Source organism: Gasterosteus aculeatus, chromosome 5 (genome assembly GCF_964276395.1).
Source record: "Gasterosteus aculeatus chromosome 5, fGasAcu3.hap1.1, whole genome shotgun sequence".
Classification (NCBI taxonomy): domain Eukaryota; kingdom Metazoa; phylum Chordata; class Actinopteri; order Perciformes; family Gasterosteidae; genus Gasterosteus; species Gasterosteus aculeatus.
In genome coordinates this window covers 12399909-12412963 of record NC_135692.1, presented here as the reverse complement: position 1 = coordinate 12412963, position 13055 = coordinate 12399909, and the positions used below count along the sequence as shown (strand labels likewise).

Here is a 13055-nt window from a genome sequence, read left to right as displayed (position 1 = left end):
TTGATTGTGCTCCTTTTAATTTGAAATATGTACAAGCCTGAGGCGTGATAGATTTTGAGTTTGTCGTTGTCCAAAGAAGTATTTTAAAATTAAAATAGGTAGAAAAAGAAATTGTCTCGGGCTTTACTGCTCTGAGACTTGATTCAAATTAGATCTTAGCCCCCCGAACACCAGACCTTCCACAAAACTTTCAAGCAAAACAATTCATGTCAGATTCATAATTATCAGACCTTTTGCACTAAAATAAATTGGTCTCTCCTAACAGGAAAAACCATTATTCAATACAATGTCAAAGAGAATGTCCTTCTCAAGGAAGCCATTCAGAGCGGATGTCTTGTTCCGTGACTCGAGACTTCAGGGGATTCACATTGGATTCGTCTCACGTTTCTTGAAATGACAAGTGACTTGTGACCTAGATGGAGATCTGCTCTTGTGTACCAGAGACTTACTTGACCAAAAACCTTTTTATTCGTCCACAATGACTTGAATCTGTCTCCATTGACCTGAGGCTCCCCTCAGCTCTGCACTGGGCCCGCTCCTCTTTTCCCCTGAAGCTGCACGTCCAACTCTCTCAGCTGTTTCAGGAAGCCCCAGTTGGGGATGATCCTCCTGCGCGTCTTCACGTGCTCGACGGCGTCGACCACCGTCATGTTTTCATGGATCATCAGGTAGGCCAGAAAAAGTGTGGCAGACCGACTCCTTCCCATCACGCAGTGCACCAGCAGTTTATCTGTCCACAAGTAAATGACGTTATCGGAGAATGGCTACACGTTTCTTCATTTGAAGGGTCATTTTAACCAAAAGGGAATATTCAAAATAAACTAATCTGGTGGTTTTTACGCAGAAAGCTTCCGTTCACCCAATTTCATTAGTTCCTTAAAGAATGGAAGCATTTCCGGAATGGATTGGATGCATGTGTGAATATTCCTTAGCGGTGGAAACCGCACACACTAGTGTGTAACTAATCCCATGACAGCAATACATTGCTAATGAAAAACAGGAATTACAACAACATACAAGAATGGTGGCTGAAGTTTAAAAGGCACACATTATGGAAAAATTCCCTTTTTGGGAACAAAACCTTGTCAATAAAACACAATTGCATCCCGCTAAAATGGCAAACTATGTGTTGTCTTACTCTGAGGATTGCTCAGTGCTTCTTTTATGAACTGGGCAGCAGAGAAGAAATACTGGCTGAGGTTAAAGGTCGTGACGTCTTCTGCCACCACGCCGTGGTAGACCACCTCCATGTCGCCGTAGTAACCAGCTCCGGTGTCCACGTTGTTCCACGTCCCCTCTGCTGCGTTCAAGATGTGTGTGATCCCCAACCTCTTAAGACTACACGTGTCTTTAGCGGTCTGCCTGCAAGATGGCAGAATTAATGTTACTTGAATCCATTATTATATTCGGTTTAGTCCGTTTTATACTTTTTGACTTACTCGTCCCCGATGTAGACATTCGGCCAGACCTCGTTGACATGAGTGTAAACCACACTCCCACGGTTTAGGATTTTCTCCAGCTCATAGCCCCCAGGTGTGAAATATTCATCCACTGGACTGGATTCCTTCACTGCCTTTGTAACATTTATCTCGGTTCCAGTCTTTGACTTGTGAGAAGCCATTTTCTCGCTGTGGCTTCCTTTCACACATGATTTATTAGCTTAAAGGAGGGAAAAGAAATACCACGCTTACTTTTTCCCTTTCCCTTTTCCTCCCCGTGCAACAATGAAAAAACATACACGTTTTTAGCTTTCATTTTATTCCACATGCATCTCCAGAACCGCTCACCAAGACATTGAAATCCTTGGTTTTCCCGCTGGTGAATCTTGCTTTCATCACTCCGGCGGCTTGTTGTGAAGCGGTCCTTGAAGGCAGAACATGGTGAGGGTTTAATTCTGGCAGACTCAAGTGAGGGCACAGATTGTATAACCGCTCTGTGACGGGAATCAAATGCAGGGGATATTTTTAGGGCTGTGATGTGGCGGGCCCCTGACCTTAGCTGCCACTTTCCCTGCCTGCGGGGAAAAACATCCACCGAGCCAGTCCCTGCCGCCCCCCCCGCCCCGTCTAAACACACAACTATAATCTCCGCTGCTGGCAGGAAGCTGAGCTTAACCCAAACTTTGCACTTGCCACAGGATACCCACATTCACTGGAGTGAACAGGCCACTTTGAGCTTTTGCTCAGCCGCACGAGCGGCTCCTTGAAATTGTGTCAGTCTCTTTTAGCCTTTCTGCATATCTTCAGACGCCCGCCTTACAACACCCGCCACGGATGTTCTGCCCTCTCTGGAGCCTCTCGGGGTGGGGGGGCCCAGAGGAGATCCGCAACGCGTCAAGACTGTTAGACGGACAAGGTTTTTCCTCACGGGACGGACGCGCATCTTTGATTCCCCCCGGTGTACGATGTGCACGATCCGTTCAGTGCTCTAGATGCGAGCCCCCCCAAAGTGAGGGTGTGATGATGTACCGCAGAGTGGCTGGATGAAGCTGCTATCACGTCAGACAGTGTTTTCACACCATCAGACTCCTTTATTTTCCCCCCTCATATCTTCATGCTCTGCCATCATTCATTCTGACAGTGAAATCATTAAACCTGTGATATCCAATTCCTTTTATTTTGACAGCGTCTCTCTCTATCTCCCTTTTCTCCCAGTTTGCCCTGTAGAGCATCTCTTATTAAGATGGCTTCAGTGTTTCATCGCTTTTCAAAGTCTGACCTCAATCTGTACACACACTCAGAGTTGTGCCGGCATATTTTTATCATCTCGTATCAAGACTCGTTAGAAATTGCAGTTTTAACTGCGCCATGCTGGATTGCGGCGGCCAGACACAATATTTTGAGGGATTGTGAATCAGTGGAGCGCAGTTTATTTTTAGGAAAACACTGTATTTGTGTTGTTCAAGAACTGCAGGGGTTTTGTTATTGTTTGTGCTGTGTGCGTAAACATACCGGTGTTACATCCATTGGATTTTATTTTTGTTATTAAGTTGTCATGGGAAAAAAAAAGTTAAGAATATTAGGCCCGAAATTTTGGAGAAAAGAGTCCAGTCAAGCCCAAAGGTCAAATGTACAGCTCTCTTTCACAGTCCCTCTAAACTTGCTTGAGTGTATTAATCCACACAATGAATATCAAGTCCATATGTCATTTCTCTGCCTGGCAGCTATTGTTTGTTAATACAGCGCATTAAACATTAAATCTGCTCTTAACTGGATGACAGCGTAATGAAAGTTGGATAACACAATATGTGCTTACTGATTTTTATTATTGGAAAACACGAATGGCTTGAAGGTGGAAACATTTAAAGAAATCTAGCAGCCATGTTTAGCTGTACTGTAAATAACACGTCAAAGGTAATGAAATAAATCCTTATGGAGAGATTCCCCCTTTTCTACGTTCCTCCAATTCTTGACGTTTTGGTGTTTTCCTCTGCAGGGCCAAAGAAGAGTCCAAGCGACAGAGTTGATTCAGAAATCCAACATTTGGGAGAACGTTCCTGTGCCTGCGAACAGCCTCCACGGCTTCCACGAGGGTAAGTCTCTCTCTGATCATGAGGAAGGCCAGTGCCAGAGTCGCCGAGCGGCTGATTCCTCGTGCACAGTGGACCAGCACCTTGCCTGCAGAAACACTTCAGATGTTAGCCTGGTCTATTTGGGGCATGCAAACTGTAATTCATGAACGCAATATTCCAAAATGTAATAGCAAACGACAGTTCACTCCTGTTACTCTGATGTGAGGTTGTCTGGTTACGTGGATGATCATTTCGGGTTGAAATTCAAAAGGTTTGGTCCCAAACACCCGTTTTGAGCGCCAATAAACAACATTTTGAGGGTTTTCTAGATTGTCTTCGAGAAGGAAATATTCCTGAAGCAGCAAGCAAGCAGCAGTTGGGCTTTAACCAATGAGCGCTGGTCATTTCTGCATTTTTGGTGAACCATAATATACAGTTAGCATTACAATCAAGTTTTCAGGTGTTATCACATGTGTATATGCATTACGTTGTGAAAGGATCCACAGTATAATCCAGCCGAATGTGCCATTTTTGTTTGGCGCGACTCCAATGGAGCCGATGTACCTTTCCGCTCGAGGGCGGCGTGAATGAAGTCGGCCGTCTCAGTGAAGAACGGGCTCAGGTCAAAATCTCTACAGTCCGCTGCTTCCACTCCGTGATACCGTATGCCGGTGCCCTCGTAGAAACGGGGCCCGGTGCTGATGCGCCGGGGGCCGTCTGCGGCATTCACCACGTGCGTTACGCCCAGACCCGCGAGCAGGGATTTATCCTGAGCCGTCGCCCTGTGAACAACACAGGAGATGATGCAAAGGCACCACCGGTGACTCAGATGTACAGATGTCATATTGCGCCCCCCCCCCCGGGGTTTCACAATCAGATCACCATACTGCAGCGGGGGGGCGAAGTGAGAACGTCACTTACGCATTTCCGATGTAGAGGTCGGGCCAAACCTCGTTGACGGCTCCAGTGGGGCGTCTGTTCTTCAGCAGAAGGCCGAGCAGCTCGCAGGTGGGCGGTGTCCGATACTCGGGCTCCTCCTCCGGGCTCATATCTGCATCTCTAACAGTGAGATGATATCAAGGCCTGGTGCTCCAGATTGGAAAATGTGGGATGTTTGTTGCTGCCGTCCTGCCCCCCCCCCCCCCCCCCACACACTTCCTGTAGGCATTTGGAAAGGAACCACGGTAAACTCGAGACGGCAGAAGACGCGTCTGAGAGTCTGAGCGTGAACTATTTATTCCACACGCGGCCGCGACAGAAGCCGGGCTGCTGGTGTTGAAACCGTTTTAGCTTCCGAACCATAAGGGTGGGCTTGTGGACGTATTGGTGTTATGAAACATGCCGGAGGGGGGGGATGCGTCATCGAGTCGGCCCACGCTGCATTAATGTGTGCTTTCAATCGTTTGAAAGATCAGATGGAGTTTGTCATAGAAATTATAGACGTTCAGATTCCAAATTTGCCTTAAAAGGTATACCTCAATTTATCAATGAAAATATTTATTTGCTTCCTCTGCTCTAAGTTAGTGAGGAGAACAGCGCCACGTTTATTTCGCAGGGTCAAACAAATGAGATTCTTATAACATACCGTGTTTTAGAGGTGCTTTCCTGGCTCTACACACGTAAATGTTGGTTAAGTAAATTAACCCACTAGCTGCTCTTTCTTTATACCTGTTATCCTAAAGAAGGCGTCTGTAACCCAATGCAACTACATGTGTACACCTGTTTGACAAAGAAAATATAATCACAGTGTGTTTCAACATTATCTCCAGAAAAGTTCAATCCAAATCTCTAAACTGATAGATTGTATCTCAAGTCCGCCAGTTGCCCTCAATGATCCCTGATCGGCTTTTTCTCCTGCTCCAGGAAACCGCTGTCAGGGCAGATGTTCGCGTTGGCGCTCCGCGGATCATCAGGTAGGACGGAGCCACGGTAGAAAACGTCCACGTCGCTTCCTGTGGATCGCAGCTCAATGTCTGCATTTACAACCGTGCATTGACGGGATTATCGGAGTGAACGTTATTCTTGTCTAACTTGTGACTTCTCCTCCTGTGGATTGAAAACCGTTCACGTCACGGAGAGGAGCCCTTCTAACTCCTGACTAAAAGTTTTCAACAATGTTGCAACAAATGTTTCTACACACAGTAATCCCCGGTTCCTTATCGGGCCCGGGGATTAGGGAGCACAGGGCGCGTAATTGAACTGTCTTGGCGCCCGTGTATTTTGGGGATTACTGTAGGCCCCGCCACACACTGGAGCCCCCCGATCAGCCAGCGTCTGCATGAGGAGGCCCCCGTCTCATTACTGTCGCGTCAGATACCGGCTTCGCTCTGCGTAACGGGCCTTTGCAGGCGGAGGCCACAAAACGAAATTGTGTAATTTCCATGTCCAATGAAAGTGTTGCTTACAAATTACCAGGGCAATCAATTTAAAACCAATTTTCCTGGCCGAGGTCTGAGCTTATGAGGAGATTACCGTCGCTTGGTATTATGTTTAGTGTTTGATTTGCATTTTTATGACTAACTGGGGGCTGCTGTACTGGGAATTGACTGACAAATGTCTCATGCCCTCCAAGTTAAAAATGATAATAAAAGAAAAACACAGGGATCTCCTCACCTGTGTTGAGAAAATTGGCCGCTGCGTAAAAGAAGGGACTCAAGTTAATGGATGGCAGGTGAAAACACGTGGTGTGTGTATGTGTGTGTGTAGAAGCCGTGGCTCATTCAGCGCAGCACACGGGTGATGTTGGTGGAGCCTCTTTCGCCGCGTGCTAAAAGGGAAAAGCATAACGATCGGTGCAGAAAAGTGAAAGAAAGGTTTTTCATCTCTATGAGCAGAAATACAACTGTGTTTAAAAAGTGCTTACTAATTATTTTCAAGTTGTTAACTTAAAAAACAACAACATTTAGCAAAGCTAAGGCAGTGTTCTTATTGGCTTTATAAAAGTAACCTTCAGTTTTATGACCTTTTCGTTTGAGACGATTTGTATGTATTTAATTAGCATGCCCGGTCTCGCGTGTCTCCAATGTGCTCCTGAGCTGAACCTCATCCAGATGGCTGCTGGTCTCTTTCATTGTCCACATCAGCCTCTGGAGCTCTGAAGCCGCGGGGGGGGCGTCGTGCCCCTCAGGGCATGTCTGCATGCTCATCTTGTGCTTTTACTATCTGTCACAATGAGGTGCCACATATGATGCTATGACTAACCAGCAGTTTGACCAGAACGGGTCCCTGCTGTGAAATTATAGGCATCAAAAGCCATGAAAATGGGTTTCTTTCTTAGCCTTGCTCATCTGCAGTTAAACACAGAACCATGCAGAAACAGTTTCATACGCCATCTGATTTTCCATTCGATTCTTGACAACTCCACTGATGATTTCTAATAGTCTTTATTGAAGAGAGAGGCAGCACTGAAAGAGAAATACAATGGGGGATTACAGAAAAGATAAACAACATCGCGTATAGAAACCCGTCGCCTATAAATACAGACTATAATTATGCCAATAAATGCACTGCACAGCAGCAAAGGACCACATGAACACATAATTGTGAGATGACCTTATGAAGCTCTCATTATTTTATCCACAGTTCAGTAGCACTTGGGTGGGTTTATTTGTCCCTAGAGATAGGAATTCAAGGTAAATGAACATCAGCTTTTCACTTCCTGCAGAAAAGTCCAACCTGCACATTTACAAATTACACATCGGGCTGGTGAGGGACTTCTAGCATGCACATTGTATACATTAGCATCCATTTAGGCAGCTGTTTAATTCTGCTTCAAGCTAAGGATGTACAAACTATGTGTGTGCGTTGTAATAGAGAGGAAACCGGCGGCTGCTCCGCTTCTTATTTGCATTCTGTCGGTTTATGTGGGGACATAACCTGACACTCGGGGTTTGGAGACTTATTGCCGTGTCCACAGGGACCGAATTTGTCTCAGTGACCTTTTGTCAGGCTGCCCCGGCATATTGAGGTGTACTCAAACGTCATGACAGCTTCATGCATCCCTACGTGCAAGAAAAAAAGCTTCATCTGACCCAGCATATGCCCCATGAATATGAGCTTGTGATTGTTGGAGGTAATGTGTGTCTTTGCACAAGTGCAACATGTGCCCGGAGAACCTGGAGGCTCTTCTTTCTCCTCATTCATCTATAAGTACAACCCTTCCTTGCCTCCCACAGTGGGGGCAGAGAACTGATTTCCCTGGTGCACATGTTGAGCTGCGGAGCTGCTTTCATAGCTTCCCCCCTCAGGCTAACCTGTCCTCCCTGCTCCACTTCTGTGTAATTAAAGATGCTATGTTTGGGAAAGTGCCCGCGGTTAACACAGGGGGCAAATGAAAATGGCTTCTTTTTTTTTTTTTTTACCTTCTTCGGGCCTCTTCTTGGTGGTTTATGAATCATACTCCCCTCTTTGGCCTTTTGGATGTGGCTTGTCTGGATTTGTGAGCAAATTAATACCAGAAAAAAAAGTGTGGTAATCGATCAGGTTGTGCAGCATCATCAGAGAACATCCTCGTTTATTTGCATGAATTAACATTTCTAACACAAAAAAAATGTTAGCAGACTTGGCTGGAAACGTTGCTCTCTGTAAAAGAGCTACATGTAGGTCGACAGCAGGACCGTCTACGTTCTCCTTGGCAATCTACCCTGCAACCTTTTTCTTTTTGCTATTTTAACATCTGAATCTCAGCCTAAAATAATTCTGGCGTCCTCTTCTGCATTCCTTTAGGGTTACCCGAGCTACCAGCACAGGAGGCTTTTTCACTCGCAGGAGAAATATATCAGCGGTGCTGAGCTTAAAGTGTCGACTGAGATTCTCCTCCACATTGAAATGTGTTTAAATCAACACCTGGATATTCGGCCAAGTCGGGACTTTTTCTTTTACTTTATATGTGGATCACATAATAAATAAAACAGAAACGCTGACACAACTGCCCTATAGAAATACTCAGTCTACAGTATGTCAGAAACAGACACACAACAAAGGGGAACATACGTATGTTAAAACAATGCAGCGTTTCTTCTCAAGTTAATTTGCAGAAATTCCTACAGTTTTTTTTTTCTTGTGACAAAAAATAATTAAATTGAACTTTGGCTTCAGGAGAACCAATCATGCCGTATAATTGTGTGATAAAGTGAGGCTGAGTATAATTTAAATATGAAATCATAAAGCAGGGAGGAGTCATTGCTGCAACTAAATATCTGAAACCCTCTGATGTTCAGTAATCATCTCAACTGGCTTGATGAACAGCCCAAAGGAATTGAACAGTGATTTTGCTAAAGGCCGAGTTCACGTTTTAAGTAAATGTTGACATGCAGAAACATGTTTTATCTTTTATGAGTCATCCTGTAGAAAATGATGCTTTGTAAAAACATTTCCCGCGAGACATTTGGTCCATTCTGCTTTAATAAATGAGGTGCTGAAATCTTACAAGAATGAGAAGTAACTGAAAAGACATAAATATTTATAAAATATTCTTATTATTGGCATTCATTCATTATTTTTACACAATTCTTCCATCATCCCAATACCACAATTTTACTTCGCTAATATTTAGCATAGGATGTTTCGTATGTGAGCATGCTAACATTTCAAGTATCGTGCTGAAATATTGATTCTCTAATTTGCCTCCCGGCATTAAAGTTAATATGCATTAAACTTAATAACAAAACGCTTTCCCGTTCTTCCTGTTTTTAATGTATGCTAACATGATATGTTGTTAATCTCAAAGTGCAGCCGAGTCTCACAGAAATTCAGTCATAAATTGAACCAAATTTCCCAACAGTTCATCTTGAGTATTTTCGGTCTGGACTGACTGGGATCCCCGTCTTCAGACACCACGCGTGCTGCTCTGTGGCTGAAAAGTGTAAACTTGTGGTCACAGGATCTGACACGTTTTCTTTTTTCTCCTCAGCTGCAGGTCCAGATCCAACAGCAAAGCCAGGAAATTCCTGTTGGGGTAGATAGCTCTCTTCTGGATCAATTTCTGCAAAGCCAGTTTGAGCGGGAGGTGGCGGTGGATCATGAGGTAGGCTAACACCAGGGTCGATGACCGGCTCATTCCCATGATGCAGTGCACCAGGACTTTCCCTGAAGAACAGACAAGATGACGGTGGTGGGAAGGCGGGATTAGCGAGAGGCCTCAGTTTTATTAGTATCATACATGACTGCCCGTCTCACGGCATGCTGTGAGCTATAAATAGCGGCTAAAAATCATTGTCTTATGTTTGTTTAAGGTCCCTTTGCTTCTCTGATCCCAGCTTGTCCTCCGCTTGATAGCTTCTTTGAAGGGATCCATGGTCAATATAGATTTGAAGACTTTTATTACGACTGCTAGCCAAAAGTACACTGACATACCTTTAAGTTTTATTACATTGTGGTGACAGAAATCACTCAAAGGACAGCATGATGTTAGAAGTTTAGTAGATTTTTTGAGGCGAGTTTATTGAGGATCTACAGAGTGAAATAAAACACGCAGGAAACGTGCAGGAAAAAACAAAAAAACACGATTTTTGCAGTTAACTAAAACCCACTGTGCAGAAATATGACCATTTGAAAAAGAAGAGGGTCTTACCATCAGGTGACTTTAAAGCTTTATGAATGAAATCAGCTGCAGTCTGGAAGTAAACATCCAGGTCAAAGTGTGTCGAGTCATCAGCTGGAATGCCACAATACACAAAGCCGCTGCCATAAAAGCTTTGGTTCCCTATGCTGCCTCGCTTGGAGTGAGCAGCGTTTAATACATGAGTTATACCTAATTTCAGCAAGGTAGTCTTGTTTTGGGCTACTGCCCTAGCAAGACAAAGAGACAGAAAGAGTTTCAAGACGTATGTAAAGGGTAAGCATCATAGCACAATATTTATATACTAGGAAAAGAAGTTATTTGACAAGATCATTGCCGTTTAACATTACAACGTCACAGGCTTCGCATGTACCTGTAATGCAAACTGTTTTAGTCGGGAATAAAAAGAATACTCACACGTTGCCTATGTAAATGTTTGGCCAGACCTCATCAACTTGTCTGAGATGTAGCTTGCACGAGTCCAAAACCTTCTGCAGATCCTTCACACTTAAATATTCCTTTCTCTTGCCTTTGGAGTCTGTCATTTTAAGTCCAAGGGCCCCGTCTTGAATCGATGACTGTCCCAAATGTCTGTTGTGTGCGAGCGGTTGCCGTCTACTCGGCCGAGAGTGATCTGGACGAGCAGGTGCTTATCTGCCGTCACTGGACAGTTACCCAATTTAGTGCTTAACCTAGCGTGTAGTCTTACTCGTGCAGAGGGCAGAACAACAAACAGCGGCCGGAGCTCTGCGTTTCACACCGTCGTGGCCCTCTAATTTAATAAACCCCAAACAGAGATGAATAATTCCATTATGTTGTGTTTAAGTGTATTGCTTATACTGTAGGACAGAAAAGTCCACTTTATTAATGCAGCATTTATGGATTTGATATACCGCAACAGCTTCGTGCAGCTGGTTTGCTGCTCTGACATGAATATCTGTGAGAGCAAACTAACTGAAAAGGGAAGGAAATATTTGGTTTTGCCCCCTGGCTGCACATGACATCAAACAGCCCACACGCTGCTGCGAGCGTCTCTTCTAACCGTCCTGCTTAGCTGCAGGTCAATTTCACCGGGTTCCAGCTTTTAAATGGGAGAAAAACACAATTAACCTCCATAAAATGTAACGACCTCTCTTCATTCAGGGCCGTGAACGAGAAGGTAAAATGTGGGCGTGATGGCGCGTTGTAAAAATCCAGTACTGATGTTGTGTAAAAAAAAAAAGTCAGTCTACTGGGCGTTTTGACCTTTCAGACAGTTATCGACTGATTATTTAAAAATGTTCCTTCTGCTTATTGATTAATCAACAGTGTGTGTGTGTGTGTGTGTGTGTGTGTGGCAGGACCATATCTCACCTGATGTGATGAAGAAACAGTGAATGTAGTTTAGAAATATTCAATTCATTCCAAATCAAGTTGTAAAAGAATATGGGAATCTGCATTTATCTGCATTTAATTTATCCGTAGAATCAGGAGAAGATGTATTTGTTCAATGAACTGTTGAATTGAATATATTTTCTAATACTGTTGTTATCATATATCTTATCTTAACATGTTGGTGTAACGGCTGTTTCAAAGTCTAATAGGGGAGAACTATTCTCAATCTAAATCAATTTTTTACACACCAGATATGCATCCTTCATATGGTGAGATATACCTGATTACCACGCCAATCCCTTTAAATATATTTTATTATGCTTGCAACTAGAGCTATACTGTGTTCTAAATGGTATATTTATCGCCCATGACAGAATACAAAACACAACAGGATGTCAATTTCTTTTCATCATAACACAACGGTTAAATTAGTCATTCTGTCTCATATTCAGTCGTGAAATGGATTCCGCTTAAGGGTGGGTTGATTACAGTGATCTCCTCCTAATATATGGTTTAATATCCCGTGAATTCGCAGCATGACTCACATCAAACACAGCGCCAGGGTCAATAGATTCAATACCCTTCTTGAAACAAAATGATTAAAGTCAAAGTACAGTACATCCCTTCACTGGTGGACACTGAATTCTTCATTTGTCTTGAGAAAAACAGGCGTTTGGGATTCTGTAATTATAAAATCAATAGGTTTATGAGGTGCAAAGGATTACTCATGATGTCTCGCGTAGTTTCCTTTCCAAAGCACAGAGCTGTCTGAGGAATCCGCCGTTTGGAAAAATCCATCTTCGCTCTTTGACCTTATTGATGGCCCCTAGCAGGGTGTAGTGGTGTTGGATCATTAGGTAGGCCAGGACGAGAGAGGCAGATCTGCTCACGCCGACTGCACAGTGGACAAACACCCGAGCTGGTGACAGAAGAAGAAAGCACGGGTTGATGCAGGGAGTCCACTCTGGATAAGAGGGAAAACTGAGGGACGATAAAGCAAACCATGCACCACGTGCATTTACCACCATCCGTTTCAAGTGCACTCTGAATGTACTCAGCGGAGGGAAAGAAATAGCGAGAGAGGTCAAAGGACGGTGAGTCATCTGCAGGCACGCCATAATAATCCACAGCGGAGCCGTAGAAGTCATGACTCCCCTGGCAGTTCATCCTCCCGTGAGCTGCGTTCAGAACATGAGTGACACCCAGCTTCCAAAGACCGTAGCGATCATTGGCCACTGACCTGAGGACAAAAGAAACAGGAATCTTAACAGGAAACACATTTGAGGGAAGCGATCCTGCATTCATTTCAGATAATAAGCTGTCAAGGGCAATGTCAAAAACTCACATGTCCCCAATGAATAAATTAGGCCAAACTTCATCCACGTGATTTCCAAACCTCTTTCCACCATACAAAAGCCTCACCAAGTCTTTCACTGACGGAGTGGCGGGAGAAACTGCATTACTTTGCTGCAGAGTGTTCATAGTCGACTTTGTGAATCTCATTTGTTTGATTTCTTCTCCTTCTTCAAGCTATGTTGAGGCTATGCAACATTCTCGTCGGTACTGACAAGGTCAGGTGTCCCTCGTCTATAATTAAATCAGTGACCTAAT

The 13055-nt window shown here is 44.1% G+C and overlaps 4 protein-coding genes across 7 annotated transcripts; all 4 read right to left on the bottom strand.

The window, feature by feature from the left end:
- LOC120818959 (dual specificity phosphatase 29) lies at window positions 1-1946 on the bottom strand. The gene is made up of 4 exons (XM_040175886.2): window positions 1788-1946; window positions 1440-1659; window positions 1139-1362; window positions 1-730 (listed from the first exon to the last, which is right to left on the bottom strand). Exons 2-4 carry the CDS (start codon window positions 1619-1621, stop codon window positions 516-518), a joined length of 621 nt encoding a protein of 206 aa, XP_040031820.2. The 5' UTR covers window positions 1622-1659; window positions 1788-1946; the 3' UTR covers window positions 1-515.
- A 1300-nt stretch (window positions 1947-3246) lies between these two features.
- LOC120819487 (dual specificity phosphatase 29) lies at window positions 3247-4813 on the bottom strand. Of its 2 annotated transcripts, none has more exons than XM_040176949.2 (3): window positions 4433-4813; window positions 4076-4293; window positions 3247-3617 (listed from the first exon to the last, which is right to left on the bottom strand). In XM_040176949.2, exons 1-3 carry the CDS (start codon window positions 4558-4560, stop codon window positions 3370-3372), a joined length of 594 nt encoding a protein of 197 aa, XP_040032883.2. In that variant the 5' UTR covers window positions 4561-4813; the 3' UTR covers window positions 3247-3369. The 2 variants fall into 2 exon arrangements, with proteins under 2 accessions (XP_040032883.2, XP_077959581.1); XM_078103455.1 differs by having other exon boundaries at window positions 3999-4293; window positions 4433-4668.
- Window positions 4814-8896: 4083 nt separating this feature from the next.
- Window positions 8897-10794, bottom strand: LOC120819486 (dual specificity protein phosphatase 13A). 3 transcript variants are annotated; one of them, XM_040176948.2, is made up of 4 exons: window positions 10488-10730; window positions 10263-10300; window positions 10083-10166; window positions 8897-9598 (listed from the first exon to the last, which is right to left on the bottom strand). In XM_040176948.2, the coding sequence occupies exons 1-4, from the start codon at window positions 10613-10615 to the stop codon at window positions 9387-9389; spliced, it is 462 nt and encodes a 153-aa protein (XP_040032882.1). In that variant the 5' UTR covers window positions 10616-10730; the 3' UTR covers window positions 8897-9386. The 3 variants fall into 3 exon arrangements, 2 of the variants coding, with proteins under 2 accessions (XP_040032882.1, XP_040032881.1); XM_040176947.2 differs by having other exon boundaries at window positions 10083-10300; window positions 10488-10794; XR_005712274.2 differs by lacking the exon at window positions 10263-10300 and having other exon boundaries at window positions 9499-9598; window positions 10083-10125; window positions 10488-10628.
- A 988-nt stretch (window positions 10795-11782) lies between these two features.
- LOC120819485 (dual specificity protein phosphatase 13A) lies at window positions 11783-13018 on the bottom strand. Its single transcript, XM_040176946.2, has 3 exons — window positions 12790-13018; window positions 12467-12684; window positions 11783-12363 (listed from the first exon to the last, which is right to left on the bottom strand). Exons 1-3 carry the CDS (start codon window positions 12945-12947, stop codon window positions 12170-12172), a joined length of 570 nt encoding a protein of 189 aa, XP_040032880.1. The 5' UTR covers window positions 12948-13018; the 3' UTR covers window positions 11783-12169.
- Window positions 13019-13055: the final 37 nt, after the last annotated feature.

Excerpts from the sequence above, each read along its gene's own strand:
- LOC120818959 (XM_040175886.2), bottom strand. The coding sequence starts at position 1,621 with ATGGCTTCTCACAAGTCAAAGACTGGAACCGAGATAAATGTTACAAAG. Across the intron at positions 1,363-1,439 it reads AATGTCTACATCGGGGACGA|GCAGACCGCTAAAGACACGT; the intron begins GTAAGTCAAAAA and ends GCCATCTTGCAG. Across the intron at positions 731-1,138 it reads AGCACTGAGCAATCCTCAGA|ATAAACTGCTGGTGCACTGC; the intron begins GTAAGACAACAC and ends ACTTGTGGACAG.
- LOC120819487 (XM_040176949.2), bottom strand. The coding sequence starts at position 4,560 with ATGAGCCCGGAGGAGGAGCCCGAGTATCGGACACCGCCCACCTGCGAG. Across the intron at positions 4,294-4,432 it reads GACCTCTACATCGGAAATGC|GGCGACGGCTCAGGATAAAT; the intron begins GTAAGTGACGTT and ends TGTTGTTCACAG. Across the intron at positions 3,618-4,075 it reads CGCCGCCCTCGAGCGGAAAG|GCAAGGTGCTGGTCCACTGT; the intron begins GTACATCGGCTC and ends GTGTTTCTGCAG.
- LOC120819486 (XM_040176947.2), bottom strand. The coding sequence starts at position 10,615 with ATGACAGACTCCAAAGGCAAGAGAAAGGAATATTTAAGTGTGAAGGAT. Across the intron at positions 10,301-10,487 it reads AACATTTACATAGGCAACGT|GGCAGTAGCCCAAAACAAGA; the intron begins GTGAGTATTCTT and ends TTGTCTTGCTAG. Across the intron at positions 9,599-10,082 it reads AGCTTTAAAGTCACCTGATG|GGAAAGTCCTGGTGCACTGC; the intron begins GTAAGACCCTCT and ends TCTGTTCTTCAG.
- LOC120819485 (XM_040176946.2), bottom strand. The coding sequence starts at position 12,947 with ATGAGATTCACAAAGTCGACTATGAACACTCTGCAGCAAAGTAATGCA. Across the intron at positions 12,685-12,789 it reads AATTTATTCATTGGGGACAT|GTCAGTGGCCAATGATCGCT; the intron begins GTGAGTTTTTGA and ends TTTTGTCCTCAG. Across the intron at positions 12,364-12,466 it reads TGCACTTGAAACGGATGGTG|CTCGGGTGTTTGTCCACTGT; the intron begins GTAAATGCACGT and ends TTCTGTCACCAG.